At 37.6% G+C, this 22,474-nt stretch overlaps 1 protein-coding gene across 1 annotated transcript; it reads left to right on the forward strand.

The window, feature by feature from the left end:
• Window positions 1–314: 314 nt before the first annotated feature.
• Window positions 315–9,685, forward strand: LOC131221038 (adenosine kinase 2-like). Its single transcript, XM_058216121.1, has 13 exons — window positions 315–514; window positions 3,479–3,532; window positions 4,236–4,282; window positions 4,421–4,452; window positions 4,572–4,673; window positions 4,785–4,852; window positions 7,108–7,184; window positions 7,278–7,375; window positions 7,461–7,531; window positions 7,621–7,687; window positions 7,774–7,896; window positions 7,979–8,039; window positions 9,270–9,685. Exons 1-13 carry the CDS (start codon window positions 432–434, stop codon window positions 9,410–9,412), a joined length of 1,026 nt encoding a protein of 341 aa, XP_058072104.1. The 5' UTR covers window positions 315–431; the 3' UTR covers window positions 9,413–9,685.
• Window positions 9,686–22,474: the final 12,789 nt, after the last annotated feature.

The raw sequence follows: 22,474 nt of genomic DNA on the forward strand, positions 1-22,474 counted from the left end.
TTAACTTTATCTCAGTGAAAATAATCTTATAAACGGTTTAGATGGCATATAAACATCAAGGTGGAGCTAGGAAGATTTCAACGGTAGGAATTCCTTTCCCTACTGTTTCATCTCCTATGGTGGACGTGAGTTTCGGATCCTCCTCATTTTTGGTCTTATTTACTAAAATGAGCTCGAAAAACGGATGGACGGGTTGGATTTCTAATAAGCATCGCAGTGGGCTCCACCCAGAATCCTTGCGCAGGAACTTTCCTAAACTGAAACCCGCGTTGCGGTGCAAATCCTCGATCGAGCGGGAAAAATCCAAACCGACCTTTCCCGGTTGCAAGGGAGTTGTTGAGCCACTGCCGCTCCAAAAATCTCATCTCAAATCGCGCTTTCTCATTCTCTCTGCATTCCCTCTCCTCTCTCTCTTTTTCCAAATCTCTGCAATGGCGTACGAAGGAATTCTTCTGGGGATGGGGAATCCCCTTCTCGACATTTCCGCAGTCGTCGACAACGAATTCCTAGAAAAGTAATTCATCTCCCTCTTCTATCTTATATATCAGTCACCGTCTTTCCAGCAGATCTCAGCTTGTAGGGACGCAGATCTCGTTCTACGTCTCTCGAAGCTGCGATTTGTTAGATTTTTCGTTCTTTCTGCTTTAGTTGTGCTTTGTAATCGTACATGCGAGATTTTTATTTGATGTTTTTCTCAATGTATTTTCTGTTTTCTGTAGTCATGGACGAGATCTCGTCTCTTGATCTGATCCATACATGGATTATTTGGCATTTTTTTTTTCTCGATTTTTTGGTTGCGAGGCTGTAGATTTTCATGATTTTGAGATCCTAGCATGAAGGAACGCGGATTTAGTTTTTGGATCTGTTGAATAACCGTTTTATTTTATTTTTCTGTTCACACTGCATTTTAGCTTTCCATGATTGTCCTTGCCAACTGTAGATTTCAGTATTTTAGTCGTTTCTCATGTTTCTAGTTCTTTATTATTTCCATTTATTTGGACATGATACACATTTTTCATCGTTGATTTCATGACCAGGACTGTATATTTTTACTTTCATTAGATTTTAGGTCTTCAATTTGTTGTGCTTTCTTTGACCATCAAATGCTGAAAATCTTATCTTTTTGATGTATCTGCATTGGTTGATTTTTTATTTTTTATTTTTTTCATAGGAAAGAAAGGATGTCTGCATTTCAGCGGATCTTATTCCATTGCATCAAAGATTTGGCTTCTAGAAATTTCTTCTGAGCTTGTTTTTTGTTTTTATTTTGGCACTTTGAATGGATACACTTTTAATCATTTTCTTGTTTTGGCTGCACACTTATATATATATATATATATATATATATATTCCTTTTCAGAATCGATCTTCACACCTTTTGCTGAAACGATGAACCCCAGAGAGACCACACTAAAACTCACGGTGGTATACTTTTTCAAATTGATGTAGTGTTTCTCATGGCGGAATACTTTCATCACTTGGCAAAGATGGTCCAAATGATCTTCTTGTGAACGGTTGTAGATGGGGAAATCATCAAAGTGCACAACGACAAAAAGTGCCTATTGATGGCTATAGAATTTGCGTCATCACCCACATGAACGTACTATGTGCCTTTGTTAAGCCGAATGGAATGACTAGCCATTCATACAATCCGTCCTTTGTCTTGAAATCAAATTTCCATTAATCTTAGGACTTGTTCTTATTTGGTGGTGTCAAAGAGAAAGCCGTTGATTGCTCATCACCTCCAATAGATCCCGTTAATTGCTCACCAGCCAACAGAATGGCAACTCATTCCAATCAAGGATGATTCCTTAACATCTTAGGATTACTCCAGCTCACTATACTCTATCCTTTTGTAATCAATCAAATCCTACAAAGTAGGAAACTTTACAACAGACATGTAATGTGCATAGCTGTGAACTGATACTCATTTCTTTATAAATAGAACATCCTCCTCCTTGACAATAATCAAGGTAGAGAGAATTCAAACATCTTCTATGTTTATATGGTATCAAAGCAAACATCCTGAACCTGTTCTCTCCTGCAAATTTTTTTTCATTCCTCTATTTTCTTATCAAAATGAGTGACTCCTCAGTTAACACAGAGCAAACCTCTTCTCCTGCCAAGTCTTCTTTCCCCCCTTCTTCATCAACTTCTGCCATCCTCACCACAAAGCTCACTCTACTCTATCCTTTTGTAATCAATCAAATCCTACAAAGTCGGAAACTCTACTACAGACATGTAACGTGCATAGCTGTAAACTGATACTCATTTCTTTATAAACAGAACATTCTCCTCCTTGACAATAATCAAGGTAGTGAGAATTCAAACATCTTCTACGTTTATAGGTGGTATCTGCGTTGTAAATCAATCTTCGAAAAGATTGTAGCATTCGCCATCATGTCTAGCATGTCATCTAGGCATGGAATGGGATGAATATGGGGGGAAATTTTGTGGGTCAATTTAAGGAATTGAGGGTATTTTTGGGATGAATATTGGGGGAAATTTTGTGGGTAAAAAGATGGAGAAGAGAGGATAAAAGTGAAAAAGGAGAGAAAATCCCAAGAGCAGAACTTGCACTGATACCAATTTAAAGCAACTAGATCAAGGAAAAAAAACTAATTGCAATAAGATTCAACACATCAGATTGAATTCAAACACAAAAGAGAGAAGAATGCAAAACTGTGAGCAAGCTCAACAATCCTCTAGTCTTAAACTAGAGATCAGATCACTAAACTGTCTCATTCCATAGGCCTAAGCCTTATTTATAATGAGTGCTCACAATCTTCCATGAAATCTATATATCTAAAAATAGAATTCCTAGCTAGCTAAGATTTGAAAAATAGGAAACTACCTAAATAAGGAAGCACTTAAATAAGAAAATCTAAGATTACTTCTTGCCTAATATAAAGATATGAAAGAAAAAGAAATCTCCTAATGTAGAGATTTGGAAAAAAAAATATGAAAGTCGATATATTTCCCAATGTAGAGATTTGAAAGAAAAGGAAAGTAGGGTTAGGCTAAAAAGGGAAAGTGGGTCTTTCTTGTGCACACGTGCAGAGCGTGCATGTGTGGATGTGGGGTGATTGCATTCATGGACTATCGTTATTTTGGTTTATATGCTTATCTTCTGCAAAGAGTTTTAAGTTAAGGCTCTGGCCTTATGTAAGTTGTTATGCCAGTTGATCTCTGTTGTTCTCAATCTGTAAAGGCTGGCAAGCGGTTCCTCATTTCTAAAATTTGATTTCTTTTCTTTTTTGATCCAGTGATTCTAGTACTGTAAATTGGTGGTTATTTGTTTGAGATGTGGCTCATGGTGTGGTTTTATGTTTTTTGTTGTTGGGTTGATTTTCTCATAATGAGGAAATATAGTTTTTTTTTCCCCCGCTGGGAATGAATTTAGTATTTTTTTTTTTTTTTCATTGGAGGTAGATATTCATGGTTTGGAAATAATATTAACTTCCTGATTGTATGACAGATACGACATCAAGTTGAATAATGCTATTCTTGCAGAGGAAAAGCATGTGCCAATGCAAGTATTTAATTCGATCTTTCAAGGTTCTTTTTTTTTGCTGTTTTGTTTCTGTAGAAACAATCTTGTAAACCCAGATTACTATTTTCATTGTACTGGGTGTATCTGTATTTACTTGCTTATGACAATTTCTTTTGAAAAGGGAGAGCTATGATACTCTGTCTGCGTATGACTCTTGATTTCCAGGCACTTAGAAATGGTACACGTGACATAAATCAAATCAAATTAAGCCAACTAAATTGTGGATCCACTGTAGCTAAGTTACGTTCTAAAATTAGGTTGTGAAACAAGTCCAAGCTCTGATTCATGGACACTTGTTTTTGGAAAGAAGAGCATTGGATTTTTTTTTTTCCTTTTCTTTTAACAATCCAATAAATACCTACCAATCTAATAGTCATTTCACAGAAAAAGTAAATTTTGGCTCTCGATATTTCTAAACTGGTACACATATTTTGGATTACTTGTATGTTATGGATGCGATTTCTCAGTAATTTCTCACTGCCTACATATCATCCATCACCATCTGCCAAAGTTTTAAATTATTTCTCTTTGAAAAAGCCCTAAAAGAAGTTGTTTCATGGAGGCAGTTATGTGATATCCTTGTTGAATCTCTTCAATTATAAGATGGGATGTACCAGTTCAACTGGCTATGGATATAATTGCTATATTGCTCTGAACATGGATTCTTTTGGTGGAATCATAGGTATGAAGAAATGGTCACAAAAGACAATGTGGAGTACATTGCAGGAGGTAACACAAGATTATATTGATGGCGGGGTTCTATGAAGTCTTTAACTTCCTTTATGCATTTTTTTTAAAATTATTATTTTTTAAAAATCTATTTATGCAGACTAACATTTCAATTTTATGCTATTTTGATATATCCAGGGGCTACTCAGAATTCAATCAAGGTTGCCCAGGTATGTATTTACTGATTGCTGTGCTTTTTTTCTTTCTTTCTTTATTTATTTTTTCTTTTTGCTGATTATTCCGGGTAATTCATCATTCAGATAGGTTGAGTTTTTAATGTGTTTTGCAGTGGATGTTACAAATTCCTGGTGCGACCAGTTATATGGGTTGCATTGGGAAGGACAAGTTCGGGGAGGAAATGAAGAAAAACTCGAAACTTGCAGGTGTTAATGTAAGTTCATTTCTCTTTTTGTTCTTTCTTTTTGCTTCCATCACTTTCTGCCCTAACCATTTGGTGGTCGAGTACATCTATTTTTTATTATTATTTATTTTTTGTATGAAGGTTCATTACTATGAGGACGAATCTGCCCCAACTGGTACTTGTGCTGTTTGTGTTGTTGGTGGTGAAAGGTCAGTTTCTCCATGTGCATCCTCTGTGGTTATCTTTCTATACTTTGCTGTAGCTACATAATCTTGATTTGGTCTATCATTGTATGATAAAATGTTGCTACTGGGATCTCTGTCTTCTATGCACAGTGCTTCATACAATGGATGAGGGTACATGCATGTACCTCAATGGAATGCATATTCTATTCAACATTGAGAAATCGGGTATGAGCCCCCTACCTACCAACAAGAAAAAGCAAAAGCAAAATAAAATAAAATAATAAAAAATAAAATAAAATAAAAATGAGGAAGCCAATATAGTTGTTTATTATTTCGCAATCTTGGAAAGAAAGGAAAAAGACTTCTCATGCTTTTAGTGACTGAATCTCATTCTGTAATTCAAGAGTCACAGATCATTTGGCAAAGTTTTATGAGTTTTTGTTCTTTTGATGGGTAATGAAGTAGTGGTCTTGACAGTCTTGACCTTGCATGCCATACATGTGGCAAACATGCAGGTTCTTTGGTGAAATCCAATTTGTGGTTCAATACATGGATGGCTGATCTTGCTATTGATTTTATTTGGCCTTACAACTCTGAAAATCTAGTTCGGTTTCAGAACATTGACTTTGAGTAATAACCTTACCGAATTAAATTCTTTCATGGTGATGCCTAATAGGATGAATTGGATGACATCCCTTTAGTATATACGAGCTGAACAGCGGAATCTGCCGTATGAGCTTATAATTAAGATTTAATCCTGGACTAGTGTACTTTTTGAAGTCTTTGGTGATTTCTCAACATTTTTAGTTATTTATTTATTATTTTTTAAAAACGGAGTTGCCTAGTTGAAACTTTTAGTATTGTCCATGTCATCAAAATTATGGAACAGCATCTTTCTGCATAGGAGAGTGGAGTAGATCCATCTGGTGGTTGTTTGCACTTTCTTGTCATGGATACATCGGTACTAGACTACTAGTAAGATGATGAATAGACGCTAAGCCCATTTTCTTTGCTATAAAGTAGAATGATTATATGACTCAACAGCTCTTCTGAAATTATTTCCTTCTCTCACCGATTTGCATCTTTGTCAAATTGAGTGTCATGGCATGTGTGAATGCTCCAAAGTTTAGAATGCCATTCTGCTCCTTCGATATTTAAAGGAACACCAAGTCTGAAGGTGCATTTTTGCTGATTTTGGGGCATGTTGCATTGCCATTCTTAGGGCCTTTTTGGCTATCCCTGAGAATGAGAATGGAACAGAATACGGCCTGGCTGCACATTTTGCTGGGGCAGAGTCATTTTCTGCATCCTGTGAAATGTGTATGGCAGGATATGCCAAACATTCCGTTAGCAGAATCTGTCTAAATGGAGAATGTAAAAGTAATGCGTCAGACCATTATCATCACATCCTGAGGTTTGGGGGTTGTGTTTGCATTTTTGGGTATGCCTAACCTGGCCTTTAACATTTTAGTTGGCAATTGCATGTTCCTTTTTTTTTTTAATCTCCATTTATTTAAGTGGGTGTAATGTGATGGTGTTGGTTTGTCGCATTAATATTATTGATAATTCACTGAAGATGTATTATCATTGTTTGGGCCAAGAGTTTGTACAGTACTGTTTGGGTTTGGGTTTTTAGTTTGTACAAGTGCATTCCATGGCTTGGTGATCGAAACTGGTGACATTATAGATGATACACAAAAGGTGGCCAACAAATAGATAGTTAAGAAAGAAAATAGACAACAGTACATATTCAACCTATAAAAGCCCAAATATTCTATTGCACGATATTCCAATCGAGGGTATTTTTTATGTGTATCCATGGTGAGGCCCTTCTCATCAATGGTTTGGATCACTAAACAATGAGCCCCATTTGAACAAACTGAAAATGTGAACATACCTGTACAAACTTTCAGCCTGAGCATTGCATGAAACCTCCACTGAATATAATGAATTTGCTTACTCCAGTGAGTGCAGTTTTCATCTTCATATTGTTACGAAAACTGTAAGCAAGCATTACTCTGCAGGGAAATGTGTAGTATACTTGTCTCTTGGGAATGCTTTTATTTTGAATCCACACAAGCTCACATTTTCCTCATCTTCTTGCTCCTTCAAAATATGTTTTTTTTTTTTTTTCCATTAAATAAACATCTCTATCATCTTCATTTGCTGTGAGAGTGGCATTTTATTAGTTACAGTCTTGCCAATGTATGTATTACCAGTCTTGCCCATGTCTGCTGCCATAGCGTCTGTGATGAGCAGTTTATATGAATGGTCCACAGGTCCTTGGTTGCGAACTTATCAGCAGCAAATTGCTACAAATCTGAACATTTGAAGAGACCGGAAAATTGGGCCCTTGGTACCTTCCCATGCATTTTCCCTCCCCTCCACTTGATTCCTCAGGAATCTGTTCTCTTCAAATAACGGGTTCATATTATTCTTATGTGGACAGTTGAGAAAGCCAAGTACTTCTATATTGCTGGCTTTTTCCTCACTGTGTCTCCAGACTCCATTCAACTTGTAGCTGAACACGCTGCTGCAAAAAACAAGGTCTTCACCGATTTCATGAGCTAAATTCTCTTTTAGCCCTTGATGGTTTTGGTACTCATACAACATCTGTTCATTCCATCTGCAGTTATTTTCGATGAACCTTTCTGCTCCCTTTATCTGTGAATTCTTCAGGGAAGTGCAGGAGAAAGTTCTACCGTAAGATTCTAATCCTTCCCCTGATCCTTTCTGACATTTCCTAAAGGATCGATAGTGCTCACATCTTCAGCTAATCATCTTGAATTCAGGTATATGGACTATGTATTTGGAAATGAGACTGAAGCAAGGACCTTCTCTAGGGTTCATGGTTGGAAGGTAATGGTCCACTGATGTTGAACACATGCATTTTACTTGCTTCAAAATAATGATTTATGCTGATTGATGGTTCTGTTAGCGTTTAGACTGAGAATGTTGAGGAGATTGCGTTGAAGATCTCGCAATGGCCAAAAGCATCTGGAACCCACAAGAGGATTACTGTCATCACACAAGGAGCCGATCCAACTGTTGTTGCTGAGGACGGAAAGGTTATTATCTTTGAATTTTTCATTGAAATCAAATCTGTTTAGAATACCCAAGGCTGTTTTTGATGTCAAATTGTGGCAACAGGTGAAGTTGTTCCCTGTGATCCTGTTACCCAAGGAGAAGCTTGTCGATACCAATGGAGCAGGTATGTGCTCAGACTTCCCTGAATGAGCAAGCCTTTGCAGTGTTGATTTAACTTTTGCTTTCTTTTGCTTTAAAACTGGTGCCTGTTGGAAATGACTAGTATAGCATTAGCATCTTATTTGAATAATTAACATGTAAGAAGGAAATCTCCTCTCATTTCTCGTGAGCATGATGATCAATTTACTTTTCCTCAGAGAAACCAACATTTGCCCCCTTCTGTTATTTGAAAAACCTTGGTCTGCAGGGCAAAAAGTACTGTGGTTTCCAATATTCCCATGTTTACCTTGAAAGCTGGTATGAATGTTGACCTTTTGGAAGGCGGGAGATTACCCTTTTACAACTTAAATCTATAAAATGCACTTCCGAGGGTCTTTGAGTCCTGTTTTTGGTTTCATCACGATTGCCTGTGCCATCATCATCTTCTTAGTAGCTGTTGTTTTCTTAAATATCATTCTAATCACTGTCATGATTCATCATCACCTCTTCAAAAAAAAAAATTAAAAAAATGATTCATCATCACAATTGTCAAACTATGTATAGCCCTATAATGGTCAATTTTTATTTTTATTTCCTAAAGAAAATGTGTATCACCCTTGTATCCACACACACTACCTTTGATACGCACCTTGGGATGCAGAATATGCCAACCTGGTGAGTATGTTGAGCATATGAGCAGTGCATTAGGCAGGCCCCTCCGCGAAGATCATATGCAAAAATAAGGCTGGTGGACCAATCAGGCGAGGGAATGCATGTTGAATATGGACCACTGGCAATTTTATTTAAACCATACATTCTTTTTGCATAGAGGTAGCCCACCCAATGGGCGTACCAGCTTGACTTGTGGACATAATCATCTTTGAAGAGGCTGCATGTGAACCTCCTCTGATTGAAATAAAATCGACCTACATTACATTACTCCCCCTAAATTGCTTCCTTTGGAAGATTTGTTAAGTGAAGTGATCCTGTTTGAAGTGTTCACAGTAAGCCTAGTGCAAGAATTGTCACTGCAGTTCCATCTCTTTTATCAAACGGTCATCATCAAGTGTAGGGAGGCGCTGCTCTCTGACTTGAATTGTTGTTTCACAGCCATGCTGACTTCTGACCGAAATAATGTGTTATGCTGTAATCAGTGCAGGGCTTTTGAATTAGCTTTTAATAATCATCAACTTCTTGGCGCTCCTGCATTTCTTACCCTTGAATCTTTGCTCTTTTTTTTTTCCTCTGGTTGTAGGGGATGCGTTTGTTGGTGGATTTTTGTCACAGCTGGTGCAAGAGAAGCCCATAGAGGAATGTGTAAAAGCTGGATGTTATGCCGCCAATGTGATCATCCAAAGGTCCAGCTGCACATACCCAGAAAAGCCCGATTTCCAGTAGGCCCTGACCTCTTTTATTCCCTGCTTGAATTTTGAGAGTTAAGAGCAGGGTACCCAGATGGTCATATTATTTTATTTTACTAAATTCAATGTAATAAGACATTAGTGAAGTTTTCTACTAGTAAGGAAATTAGTGGAATGATTCCTGACTTTTGAATCGCAATTCTGAATTAAATTATAGTTAATGAAATTAGTTTATTTATTCAATGTGTGGAATAGAATCTCAAAGAATTTGTGCTCAAAATTTTAATACACACCCTGGAACTTGGGATCATGACAGATTGGTGTTGTTTTTATTATTTTGCCATGAGGATAATGGCTAGTTCTCTTGATTTTTATGTTCTAATTTTATTTTGGGAATTGCTGCCTTAATAGCAATTTTATATTCAAGTATCGCTTTGTTTGTTTGAGTTGCACATTTGATATTTCTAGGGTAACTACAAAAACTATACACCGACGGTTTCATATATATATATATATATATATATATATATATATATATATATATATAAATTCTTGCTATACATATGTTGCACATCTCTATAAAAGTTTCATTGTCCAAGATAAAGCAATATACACAATCATTGGAGAATTCTCCAATTCCTTGTGTTCCAAGTGTTATCCCTTGCTCATGGCCATGGGTAATATGGTGGAGAATCACATGTTCTTCTTGCTGAAGCCTGGGGTTGGTTTAGGCCTGGGTTTGGGCTATTTTCGCTGTGCCTACTAAAACATTTTGATTTTTCTTCTGCCTCGGTCGGGCTGGCTAGATGATGGGGTTTCAGGGGGTGCCCACCTGATGATGCAGATCCGGCTTGGTACTGACAGAGCTTATGGCTCAGAATGCTAACAAGGGCCCAGCCTATACAGATCCACCATTGATGTGTTTGTTGGCCACTGTTAATTACATATGTCCAACACATGAAAAGATTAATTATAATAAATGAAATGGGCTTTTCTAAGCCCATTGTACACATGGCAGCATGGCAAACTGGTGTAATCTCCAAGCCATCCATCATGTGGGTCTCACCATGTAAATATTCCCATTGAGCTTTCTTGCCAATACATACACGGTGGGGTCCACCCTAGCAAAGCTAGGATCAGCTAACCAGAACGCCCACTTGCATGACTTGTATCAGATAATGCAGTAGACAGTCACATGTCAAGGTGCAGAAGATCACCTGTCCATCTCTGCTGCATGAAGTGATACCTGTGAGAGGTGGTTTGCTAGCCCAACACAAACTCAGCGAGCTAGGGTGGGCACGTGATCTTCTGCACCGTGACATGTGACTGTCTGCTGCATTATCTGACACATGTATCCGCATCCAATCCTATATCTGGCCTGTTGGTATCTGCATCCAATCCAGACCGTTAGTTCACTAACGTGCTAAAAAGTTGTAGCAATCCAATGGTCCTAGAGGCCACTTGACCTATCTTCTACAAAGAATCTTTACTGTCTATTTTTGCATGCAACTGACTTTATGGTTTAGATCATTGGCTTGGTATTGAATGTTTCAAGGTAGCCTACATAGAGCACAGAGGGCCTAACGGATAGTTCAATCATTCAAATAAGCGACGAGGATGGCAGATGAATTTGAAAAGTTTCCATACACTTAGCCCATTAGATCGTTTCTCTTACAAATATGCCATTACAATCCTCGTTTAGGCAACCCATTGATTTGAATAGGTTTTTAGTAACTAGAGATGCCTATCAATGTTATAAAAATCATATGATTTACGATTTGAGTTGAATTTTGAGTAAAATAATTTGAATCTTATTTTGAATCCCTTTCTAAATAAATCTTACGATTTTATAATTTGAAATGTACATTTTACAATTCAGATAGAAAATTACAATTTAAATTATACTTGTTCTCTTCTATTTTTAAAATTGGTTTTCATTTTATATTTTGAAATTGGTGGGGGCTTTAAGAATCATTTAGAAGAGGTCAATCACTTTATTCTATTCTTTTAAAGAGATTGCAAGATAGATATTCCCCTTGATGTTAAATGATTTTGCATTTTCTTGTGATTTCATTTTTCTTAGTCGGTAGAAACACCAAGTTGATATAGTATTCAATAACAATATTGGTAGTTTTAACGTCCAGCTTTATGGCTGCTATGATATAGACTATGGTCCTAGCAAGAGATTACTAATTACAGAATCTAAATACATGAAAGAAAATGATTCGCTATCATTATATTTGTTGGTGTGTTTTTTTTTTTTTTTTTCTGAAGAAAATGTATTCCGCCCTTGTATTGGTGCATTATTGACCCGATTGAATCGGCCCATCATGGGCCATTTTTTCAACTTGGGTGTTATAGGCTTGTATTGTGTACTGGTCACCACTATTACCATTACATGACATCTGTTATGGTCATGGCATCACTTACCTGAAATGTTTTTTGATATAAATGGCTGCAGTTATGTTGACTTGCACATTTTGTGGTAATGATGGTTAGAAATCAAAATGTTTTTTCCTGGTCTATAAAATCAGGTTTCACTTTTCCAATGTGATTTTATGCTTCTTCTTCTTCTTCTTCTTTTCCTAAATATGTGGAGCATACCACCTATAAATTTGTTGAATCAAATTATGTGCTTTACAAAGCATTTGGGAAGGCACATCATAAAATCCGAGCCCATATATCATATAAATGCTTGAATAGATCTATACAAAACACCATCAAAAGCAGCGGCTAACCCCTAAAGAATCTGGACGATGCCACAATAGAAGACAACACAGCGCTTCTAGTAAAACATAACAGCAAAACATAAGTAAAGGTGGCTGTTGAATACAAATGCAGATACTGGAGGGTGAGAGATAGCTTGACAACTCAGGGAGAAAACAACAAAAACACCCTAATAGCAGGCTGAATTCTGATGAAACAAGCGGGAGAGAAAATCTAAACAACACCACTTCGACAGCCATACTCAAGCAACACGAAACCATTCATATGCACTACCCTTAAAAGCAGGGAACTAACTGCAAAGGCCTATCGAGCAGCAACAAGAAAGCAATAGAACAAATACAACAAATAACACCAAACAAACAGCAACAACCAGAAAATAAATAGCAGCAGCATAGCCAAACATCAAACACCATATGCCAACCCCCACAATCCAACAAACCATACATCCACCTAACAGCACCACGCCCTGCCTCTCACAATACAGTAAAAAGAACAGATTTTGTTAGAGGATTCTTGGATTCTTTTAAAAGGAAATTTCTTCAATAAAAAAAAAATAAAGAAATGGCGAGGATTCTCCAACTCTATCATGGTGTGGTGGTATTCCTTGTTGCATGTTGAGGAAAAATGGATGATTGATAAGTTTTTAATTTGTTTTCTTATTATTTATATTTTGCATATTTTTTTCTTCAAAATTTAAGAAAATCATTAAAATTCTGACATGATACAATTTGTGATTTCATGATTCAACTCTTATTAAGATTTGCAATACAATAATGATTTTGAAAACATGGATAACTATATGTACAATTGTAATTAGATTTAAGAATATGTATTGGTTAAATTGTCAATTGTATATATTTTGTATATTATCAATGTAAGATGTTAATGAAAAAAAAAAAGAGTTGTACACAAGCTGTGCTAGCTTGAAAGCTCGCTTTTTTTCTTTTTTTTTGTTAGCTTGTTAGTACACCCCACTGTCAGTTGACACTTCACTGTTAGCCACCCCCACTAGGGATCGATACCAAGACCTCAAGTGTTGAAATGAGGTATCTTTCACTCAGTCTACCACTTGAGCTATGGATCAGGGTGTCTTGAAAGCTCGCTTAGCTTGACTAGGTTTAGCTTGTATCGCCTCACTCCGAAAGGGAGATTTAGGACGGGCCCAGGCCTGTTTGACTCAGCTAGTTAAAAAACAAGCTGAGGTCAAGCAACAGGTAGTTCGGCTCGGCTCAGTTCGAAGTTATAAGCTTGACTCAGACTTTGACTTGTCTCGACTAGTGTATATATATATTTGCGCGCAAGAGCCATTAGATTGAAAGAATTACACTAGTGGATGTATCGTTTTTTAAATTACATGTATCATTCATATCTATTTTTAAGATTTTAGCTATTATTAAAGATAGCTCACCTCGACTCGACCAACTCGCTTACCTCAACTCGATCCAAGCTCTACTCAGCTCGCACCATTAGGTCGAGGCGAGCTAGCATGTAGAGCTTAAAGGCTGAGCCGAGGTGAGCTTGAGCTGGGGTTGGAGTGGGGTCAAGCTGAGCTGAGCTTGGCACAGCTTGGCTCAACTCAGCTCGATATACAACTCTAATTGTAGTCTTCTTTTTTGTTTTCAACAAATCCATCAATGTCTTGCCTATTGAATTATCCTTATTTCATTCATTTTGGTGCCCAATTCATATAAAGCTTCTGATGATATATCAAAGACTCCTCCAGAGCTTGATCTAGATGTGAATACTGGATGTAATTTGAGGTAGATTTTATAAGTACATCATGCAATGTGTGCATAGTAATAGGGAATATTGATCTAGTGGACCATAGATGACAATCCATAGCTAAAAACCTGAAGTCATCAAGTGACCACGACCATGCAATTGTTGTGAATTTAAATAGTTGAAGCCCAACTTCTCTTGTTCTTTAACAGCTTTACAAAAGCAGTATAGCCTTATTTTAAACAAATGGACTTCAGAGTAGATGACCCACCAAATCAGTAATCTTGTACACATGAATATATTAGTTGGAAATTCAATAATCCTGACCATTGAATCTTTGTCAAATTTTTATAGAAATTATAAATTGTGTGACCCAAATTACAAGCGGCATAGATGTTCCACATGTGTAATGAGTGTGTTGTGCAAGTAGAAAGACAGGTAGAAGGCAGGGCTCCATGTGGAATTGCTGTGAAAACTGGTAAATTTGTAAGTTGTAACGATTTCAGTTGAATGCAGGTGGTTTCCTTTCAACCATTCCATTGTTTTGTTTTTTTTTTTTTTTTTTTTTCACATGACTATGTGCAGTTATAGCCTGATTTTTGGGTTAGGACATGTTTACAGTTGAGCCCACGTAGGCGGTCTAGATGGTTAAGATCATCTGAGTAGTCCAATTCTGTCCGACAAGTGGGGCCATATTTCAGTAATCTAGAGATTCTAGACTACTGTTCGATCTTGCCCAACGGTGGATGGGTCACACCCTAAAAATCTCCTTGATTGTAAAATCATAGAATTTCTAGTTTTGGCCCACAGATGCACAAGCTATGAAAAATAACAACCATATTTTAGAAGGGAAATGGTTCTATGTGGTCGACCTCATGGGAACTTCCCATGAGGTCGAGCTGTGTGGGCCCCACCTTGATGCGTGTCGAACATCAACACCGGGCATTTGATGGGTCCCCTTTAAATTATTGGATATCCCAAAAATCAGCCGCATACAGAACTCAGGTGGGCTATACCATCTAAAATCATGTGAAGACATGCCTAAAACATATAAAAGCACTTGGTGGGGCCAACCTGAAATTTGGATGCGTCTGAAACTTGGATTTGACCCCTCATCCAAGTGGGACACACATAATGGATGGGCTGGATTTTTGAACCACATCTTGGTGGGCCCAACAAATGATTATGAATGTTTTAATGGGAGGGCAACCCCTCTCAACTTTTGTATGTGGTGTGGCCCAAACAAGTCATGGATTGACTTGAATTTTAAGCTCGAGGCCCACCATAGACTGGTGCATCTGACTGATGGTGTTGATGTTCGATCCTAACATAGACGATAGAAACCTGATGGATTGAGGGGAATTTACATACATAACATATGGTAGGCCCTGACGTGGGTACTTTGCGGCACCAGTGTTGTAGAGAATTCCAGTCCCCATGCAGATGTTGGCAGGTGGTGGATGTCTGTGTGTTCCATTAGGTGGGCCATGACTACACTATTTAGATTCTCCGGCTTAAAAATTACGGCATTTGATAGCAAAGGTTTGCCATCTGTTTTATATGTTGTGGCCCACCTGGGTTTACTGGGGCCTGATTTTAGGGCCAGATGATTTAAACTGTGTATCCCCCTGATCATGTAAAAGTCAGATTACGCCCATGTATTTTCCATAATGGCACATGTGAGTGTATGTCAATGGCACACGTGTGGAATTAGCAAGCTTCATTCGGCATTTCGTTGTGTTGGACCGTTAACCACTACTGAGTCCTATCAATCCACCATTTAAGCTATAATAAATCAAATTTTAATTCGTACCAAGAAAAAAGGTATTAATAAATTTCATCAAAATTTAAATAGTATGATGATTTTCATTTCTGTTATTTAGCCTCATAATACCACCGCACCAAAATTGTAATTTTCGAAAGCTTACATATTTGGTTTGGAAAGGCTGTTTCAAATTTGGATCGGTTTTAAACCGTTTCAAATTTGGATTGACTTGCGCAAGAATGCCCTGAGCTCATGCTAATAGGTGCTGCCCACAAATTGTTTTGAAGAGGCTTTTTTCATTCTCTCCCTCTAGAAAACCCTAAGAAATGTCATTCCCCCTTCTCCCTCCCTCTATCTAGCCAACTCTGGAAAATGCCATTACTTTCGACCTATATTTTGGAGAATTCCCCAAAATCCCCAATCTTTCTCGCTTTCTCGCCTTCTTTTCTTTTTCAATTCTCAGTACTGCTAAGAAATCTCTCTCTCTCTCTCTCTCTCTCTCTCTCTCTCTCTCTGTCTCTCTCTCTCTGTTGAAGAAGTAATGGCCCTGGTGGTCTCGATCCGCCCCCGCCTAGGGCCGTTCGAGATGGACTACACGGTCCAGATTGGTGATCGTCAGATCCTCACCACCATCACAAAAGGTGACATTCATGTGTTTCTTATCTTTTTTCCGTTCAGTGGCTTTGAAGTTTTGATCAACGGCACAGAGTACGGCCGTAGGATCACGGAGAAGCTCACGCCCGTGTACAGGAAGGTCACAGACGTGGGCTGCGCGGTCATGTCGAAAATACAAGGGAGCGAAAACTGGTCGAAATCGCCCGAGTCGAAAGCTATGGTTATGGAAACAGAGAGTGGCGTGAAGCAGTCCGATACGGGAGTCTCGGTGAGTGAGTTTGTAACGGAGAAGCTGCGGCTTGGGGACAAGCATAAGGAGTTGTCGGAGATGATCTGCGATGCAATTCAAAAGAAGAGGTAGGAGCCGGAGAGTGGGTCATGGAAGCCACCTGTGGTCGAGTGTGTCAGTTTCCGGAAGCGATGGGGTTGGAAAAGGAGTCATGGAGAGGGTTAGAGGCATGGTTGGGTTAGTGTTTGGGATGGGCGGTAGGTCATGTGACTCACCTGGATTGGAAAGTCAAACCAAAATTGAAATTTAGGAACGGTTTTCAACCGTCCCTAATTTATTGTGATGAGCCAAATGGTTTAGGAACGGTTTAAAACCATTCCTAAAGAGGGATTTTGGTCTTGTGTGCTAAAAGATGTTTGGCCCATGGTTGGACTGATAGTGGTAATTCTAAAGATTTCCAAGTAAAAATAGAGATGAATCCTGCATCCGTAAGTGGAAGTATCAACATAATTCTATAGAATCACTTAGTCTGAATGCTACATGAAGAACCGACCTAATTTCATGGAGCATTTGGTCTGAATACTTAGTGAAGAATATAAGCAAGAAGATGGAATGAGGAGACATAGGATGTATAAGATCACCCACCGTTCTTTAATTCGAATTTCTTCTTAGATGACTCTGAATTTCTTGGACGACTTTGATAAGAAAATCTTGAGTCGTCTGCTCTCTTCTTGCTAGTACAGTAGATTTTTATCTGATTGTATCATGGAAATGATATACTCAAGTTGGTTGACTCAATTGAATTCTTGATTTGCCTAGATATTTAATAATTTTTAGATTGAAACTATTTATAGAAACTATTTATAGTATAATAAATATCACAATAGTTATATTAGGTCCCACTCGCTGAGTAGACCAGATTTATTTTACGGGAAATAAGTAGAAGGTCCAAATTGATGGATGGATTGGATTGCGTCCCTATATGCCATGTTGGCACATGCATGGAGTGCACATGAGCTTTATTGCACACACGTGGGCGTACTTATCCTTTTTATGTGTCTGAGCTCGAGTCACCACCAGTCACTGTGGTTTAACTTAATGTTTGAGCTCGAGTCGCCATCAGTCATCAGTCATGATGACTCGATGAGTCACACTCATGAGCAACCGCTAAGTCTTGATGACTTGGTGACTCACACTCACGAGCTAGTTTTGATGACTTAGTCAGCAAGCGCTAAGTCCCGATGACTCAGTGAGTCACGCTCATGAGCAAGCTTTGTGGTGAGTCGTTTCAAAATTTTGCTGAACCAGCTGGTTAACTCGGCTGAGCTTTGATCCACATACCCATATTTTGAAACTATGTTTTATTTCATGAAAATACATACCCTTTTGCTTAATTTGTATGGTAGCACAAACACGTGCATTTAACATGTGAACATGCATTAGATGTGTCATGAACTCATGCTATTCATACAAGTTGCCTGCAAAGGTTGGCCCCATTTTCTATCTCATTCACACAAGCATTGAAATAAAGTGGATTGTGGCCATATCTTTTGAAATATTTAGATATCTGCCCAATTTAAAAAGAGGAGGTTAAATGCAATTATTGCAATTTTTTTAAAGAGAAATTTGAAGCAGGTCAAAAGCTTTTATTGTAATTTTATTAAGAGAAAATCAATAATTGATTTCAGTCTGCCTAGACAAACATGGGCATATTTAAGTAGTCCTTTATAAAAATAACTTAATTTCATATTTTTTGTCAATTTATTTTAGGATATGGACTTAGGAAGTTATTGAAGATATCTGAGATATTTGAGTAAACTGCAAATACTGAAGTAAATTGCACGAGTATCTCTTAAATATGCATATTTTAATTAAATACTTTCATGTAATATTAGATTTTATCCTATATTTATTGGAGTAAATAACTGCTTCAAGTGATGAATCATAGTTTTTTAAATAGTATAATTAGGAAAAGCAAATCGGCAATTATATTCTCTTGAAAATTATATAAATTATTAAACATCTTATTTTTAATATTTATAATTCAATGATAATTTTCTTTGGTCATTTTTTAAATTTAATTATATCATTTAACGGTTTTACCACTTTCATTTTCATGTTTTAATTGTAACACATATTAAACTTAGCTCCAAAATTGATTGCGGTACATTGCAACTCAAGTAATATTATTACGATTTAAGCATGTATGAGTAATAAAATTGATATAATAAGACTCATTATTATTCATGTATTGAAAATTTCTAAATTTCGGATATGATGTGAGGTATTTTTTAAATAAATTAAACATTAATGTTAACTCTTTAAAAAAAAAATCATATTTTGTTAACCATCTATTTGGTGAGTAAATTATGTTTCCATTTGCTGAATGGATGGAGAAATGTACAATATAAAATTTCCTATATTAATAGATACATTAAGACAAATATATTGCTAAATTTAAATAATTGTGGTACTTTATAATATTTAAATCATTTAAAAATTCTTTCATGCTATTATTACATATGTAGTCATAACTAAGAATCGAGTGGGAGACAACCAAAAAATTATAAAATGATTGGATGATTGTTAAAAATTGTTTTTGAATTTAGACTACTATTGATATATTTATCTTATTTATTGGCATCTCTCTCTCTCTCTCTCTCTCTCTCTCTCTCTCTCTCTCTCTCTCTCTCTACAGTATCCAAAAATTTATACAGCAGGAATATAGAGGATAATTTTTGAAACAATGCATATACAGTGTTATACAACAAAGAATAATCTACATTACAATTCATGTGTCCAAATTGTCGTCCCAATTGTGATTGATGAGATAGCTTGCGTGGGGTGTTAACAATACCTCTTCTATGTTACAAGCACTCCCAAACTTATCTCAATAATTTTCTACTTTATCTCCTCCATTTCCTCTAAATAACTAATTTTAATTTTCAAATATCCAATGTATTCTAAAATATTGGTTGTAACTTATCTTATATTGAACTTTTATTTATAACAGACAACCCAGTTGATTCCAAGTGAAATGAGAAATATATTATTAATCAGATTGTTACTAGGCACTTGATCCCATTACCTCATAACCTTTGTGTTGAAATGCAATTTTCTTAAAAAGTAGTTGAAAAACACGAAAAGAAAATACCAAAATTCATGATTAATTGAAGGAACAATAATGTCCAAATAGTTACCCGCGATCCATACAATACAGATAAACCACAGAGAAAAACTCGAGTGCTGTCAAGGGATTATTAGTTGTGTTCTTAGTTGAGTTGGAAAACTACACCCAGATCCATAGCTCAAGTGGTAGACTGAGTGAAAGATACCTCGTTTCAACACTGAAGTGTGATCTGACAGTGGGTGTACTAACAAGCTAACCAAAAGGAAAATAAAAAAAGTTTGAGTTGGAAAACTTTTGATTAATGGACTTTAATACGAATGGTTAAGATTGGTTATACAAAAGTAGGTCAACTAAAACAACTTAATCTATCTATTTGTAAGGATCATCATGGATTGCTTATGATTTTAAAGAATCACTTTCCCATCTATGGCTTGGGAAAGGGATAGCTAGAGAAAATAAGGCCATATCAAGGATGGATTGGATAATATGAATTGAAGCATTTTTATTAAATCTACGGTGCATAACGAGTTGCGTGCTAGTTGGTACAGATGTGGGGCCCATGTGATGTTTTTATCGCATCCAATCTATCCGTCTGATGCGTCCACTTTTTAGGTTATACCCGCAGCCTAAAAATCAGCTCGATTAAAAACTCTGGTGGGCCACAGAATTAGGAAAAAGGTGGGAGGGGATGCCAATCATTTATTCTCACTGGGCCCCACCTGATTTGTAGAACAGCATGATTTTTGTCCTGACTCTTCATCCGTGGCAGATGAAGAGTATGGATGGCCTTGATTCTGTATATACAATATGATAAGCCCAGATGAAAATCAAGATTGGGCGTCCCCTCTCAACTTGTACCTTCCCAGTGGCCCACCTGAATTCCGTTTGAGATCTTTTTTGGGCCACATGGGTAACGTGAGGCGACGCATATGATGGACAGGTGGGATGTCATGAACGGAAACGGATTGGCTACTTCCCCCGACACCAGCCAATGGCTGGTGGTCGGTGCTCTTTGGGCCCCCACCATGATGTATGTGTTTCATCCATTCTGTTCATCCATTTTTTAAGATCATTTTATGGCTTTCTACCAAAAATGAGAGGGATATAAATCTCAGGTGGATCACACCACATGAAAACAATTGCTATTGGATATCCACCATTAAAATCCTCCTAAGGCCCAATGTACTGTTTATTTGACATCCAATATATTGATTAGGTCATACAGGCCCAGATGAAGGGAAAAAACAAAAATCAGCTTGATCCAAAACTTTTATGGCCCCCAAAAGGTTTTTAATAGTCGAGGCTCATTCAACACTGCTGTAATGTGGTCCACTTGAGATTGGGATATATTTCATTTTTGGTTTAATAACATAAAATGATATGAAAAAATAGACAGACAGCATGAATGAAATACATACATCATGGTGGGGCCCACATAGCACCGACTGCTAGCCAATGGTTGTGGCAGGGGGAGTAGCCAATCCATTTCCTCCGGTGATTGACACGAATGGGTGGTGAGCGGATTAGGCGTTGCTCGGAGGCGTCATCGCTGATGTCACGGCCGGATATTATTTATCATTGGTGTGTAGAAGGAAGCTGGTCGCTAGTGTACCACACACCAGCTATATATCTGTGTATTGACGTTAGCAAGTTTTGTGGGTCCCATTATGTATGTGTTTCATCCATTCTGTTCATCCATTTTTTAAGATCATTTTATGGCTTTCTACCAAAAATGAGAGGGATATAAATCTCAGGTGGATCACACCACATGAAAACAATTGCTATTGGATATCCACCATTAAAATCCTCCTAAGGCCCAATGTACTGTTTATTTGACATCCAATATATTGATTAGGTCATACAGGCCCAGATGAAGGGAAAAAACAAAAATCAGCTTGATCCAAAACTTTTATGGCCCCCAAAATGTTTTTAATGGTCGACGCTCATTCAACACTGTTTCCTGCAATGTGGTCCACTTGAGATTGGGATGTACCTAATTTTTGGTCTCATACCATAAAATGATCTGTAAAAATAGATGGACAGCATGGATGAAACACATACATCATGGTGGGGCCCACATAGCACCGACCACCGGCCATTGGCTGGTGTCAGGGGGAGTAGCCAATCCGTTTCCAGCCAAATCCAGGCCGTACCTGCACGGTGTGATCAAGTCAAGTCAATATACGAGTAGTCCTGTGGACGGACGCAGATTGCTGCTGCAGAAACATTCCTGTAGACCTAATCTCTGTGGGGCCCACTGTGATCTGTCTTATATCTATGCTGTCCATATGTTTCGCGAGATTATTTGAGACCACGAACTCAAACATGAGGCAGATCCAAATCTCAAGTGGACCACACCCCATGAAACAGTGGGAAAAATGACGCCCACAGTTGAAACCTTCCTAGGACCGACCCTGATGTTTATTTACAATCCAACCGTTTCATAAGGTGACTCCAACCTGGATGAATGGCCAAAATCTTCTGATCTTTTTTAGCCTTGGGACCATAGATGATAGAAACCTGATGGACGGAGTGGATTTTACGTATATAACATGGTGGGCCCTGACTTTGGTGTTTTAGGGTACCGGTAGCCACGAACGGGCAGTTTTGTGGGTGGGCCCACCTTGATTTATCTATTTTTCTACGCTCTTCATCCAATCTCTCAGATTATTTTAAGGTATGTTTACAAAAATAGGCGGATCCAACGTTAAGTTTACCACACCAAATATTAAGCTTTGGTTGCATTAAATGCACATACCATTAAATGCAAAAGTCATCTGTGATGTGGTCCACTTGAGCGTTGGATCTGCCTCATTTTAGTGCTCATACTTTAAAAGGATCTGAGAAAATGGATGGACGGCATGGATAAACGGATACCACGTTGTGGGCCCACCCGCAGAACTACTGTTAGTTG

Source organism: Magnolia sinica, chromosome 12, assembly GCF_029962835.1.
Source record: "Magnolia sinica isolate HGM2019 chromosome 12, MsV1, whole genome shotgun sequence".
NCBI lineage: Eukaryota > Viridiplantae > Streptophyta > Magnoliopsida > Magnoliales > Magnoliaceae > Magnolia > Magnolia sinica.

Excerpts from the sequence above, each read along its gene's own strand:
- LOC131221038 (XM_058216121.1), top strand. The coding sequence starts at position 432 with ATGGCGTACGAAGGAATTCTTCTGGGGATGGGGAATCCCCTTCTCGAC. Across the intron at positions 7,376-7,460 it reads ACGCTGCTGCAAAAAACAAG|TTATTTTCGATGAACCTTTC; the intron begins GTCTTCACCGAT and ends TTCCATCTGCAG. Across the intron at positions 7,688-7,773 it reads CTAGGGTTCATGGTTGGAAG|ACTGAGAATGTTGAGGAGAT; the intron begins GTAATGGTCCAC and ends GTTAGCGTTTAG.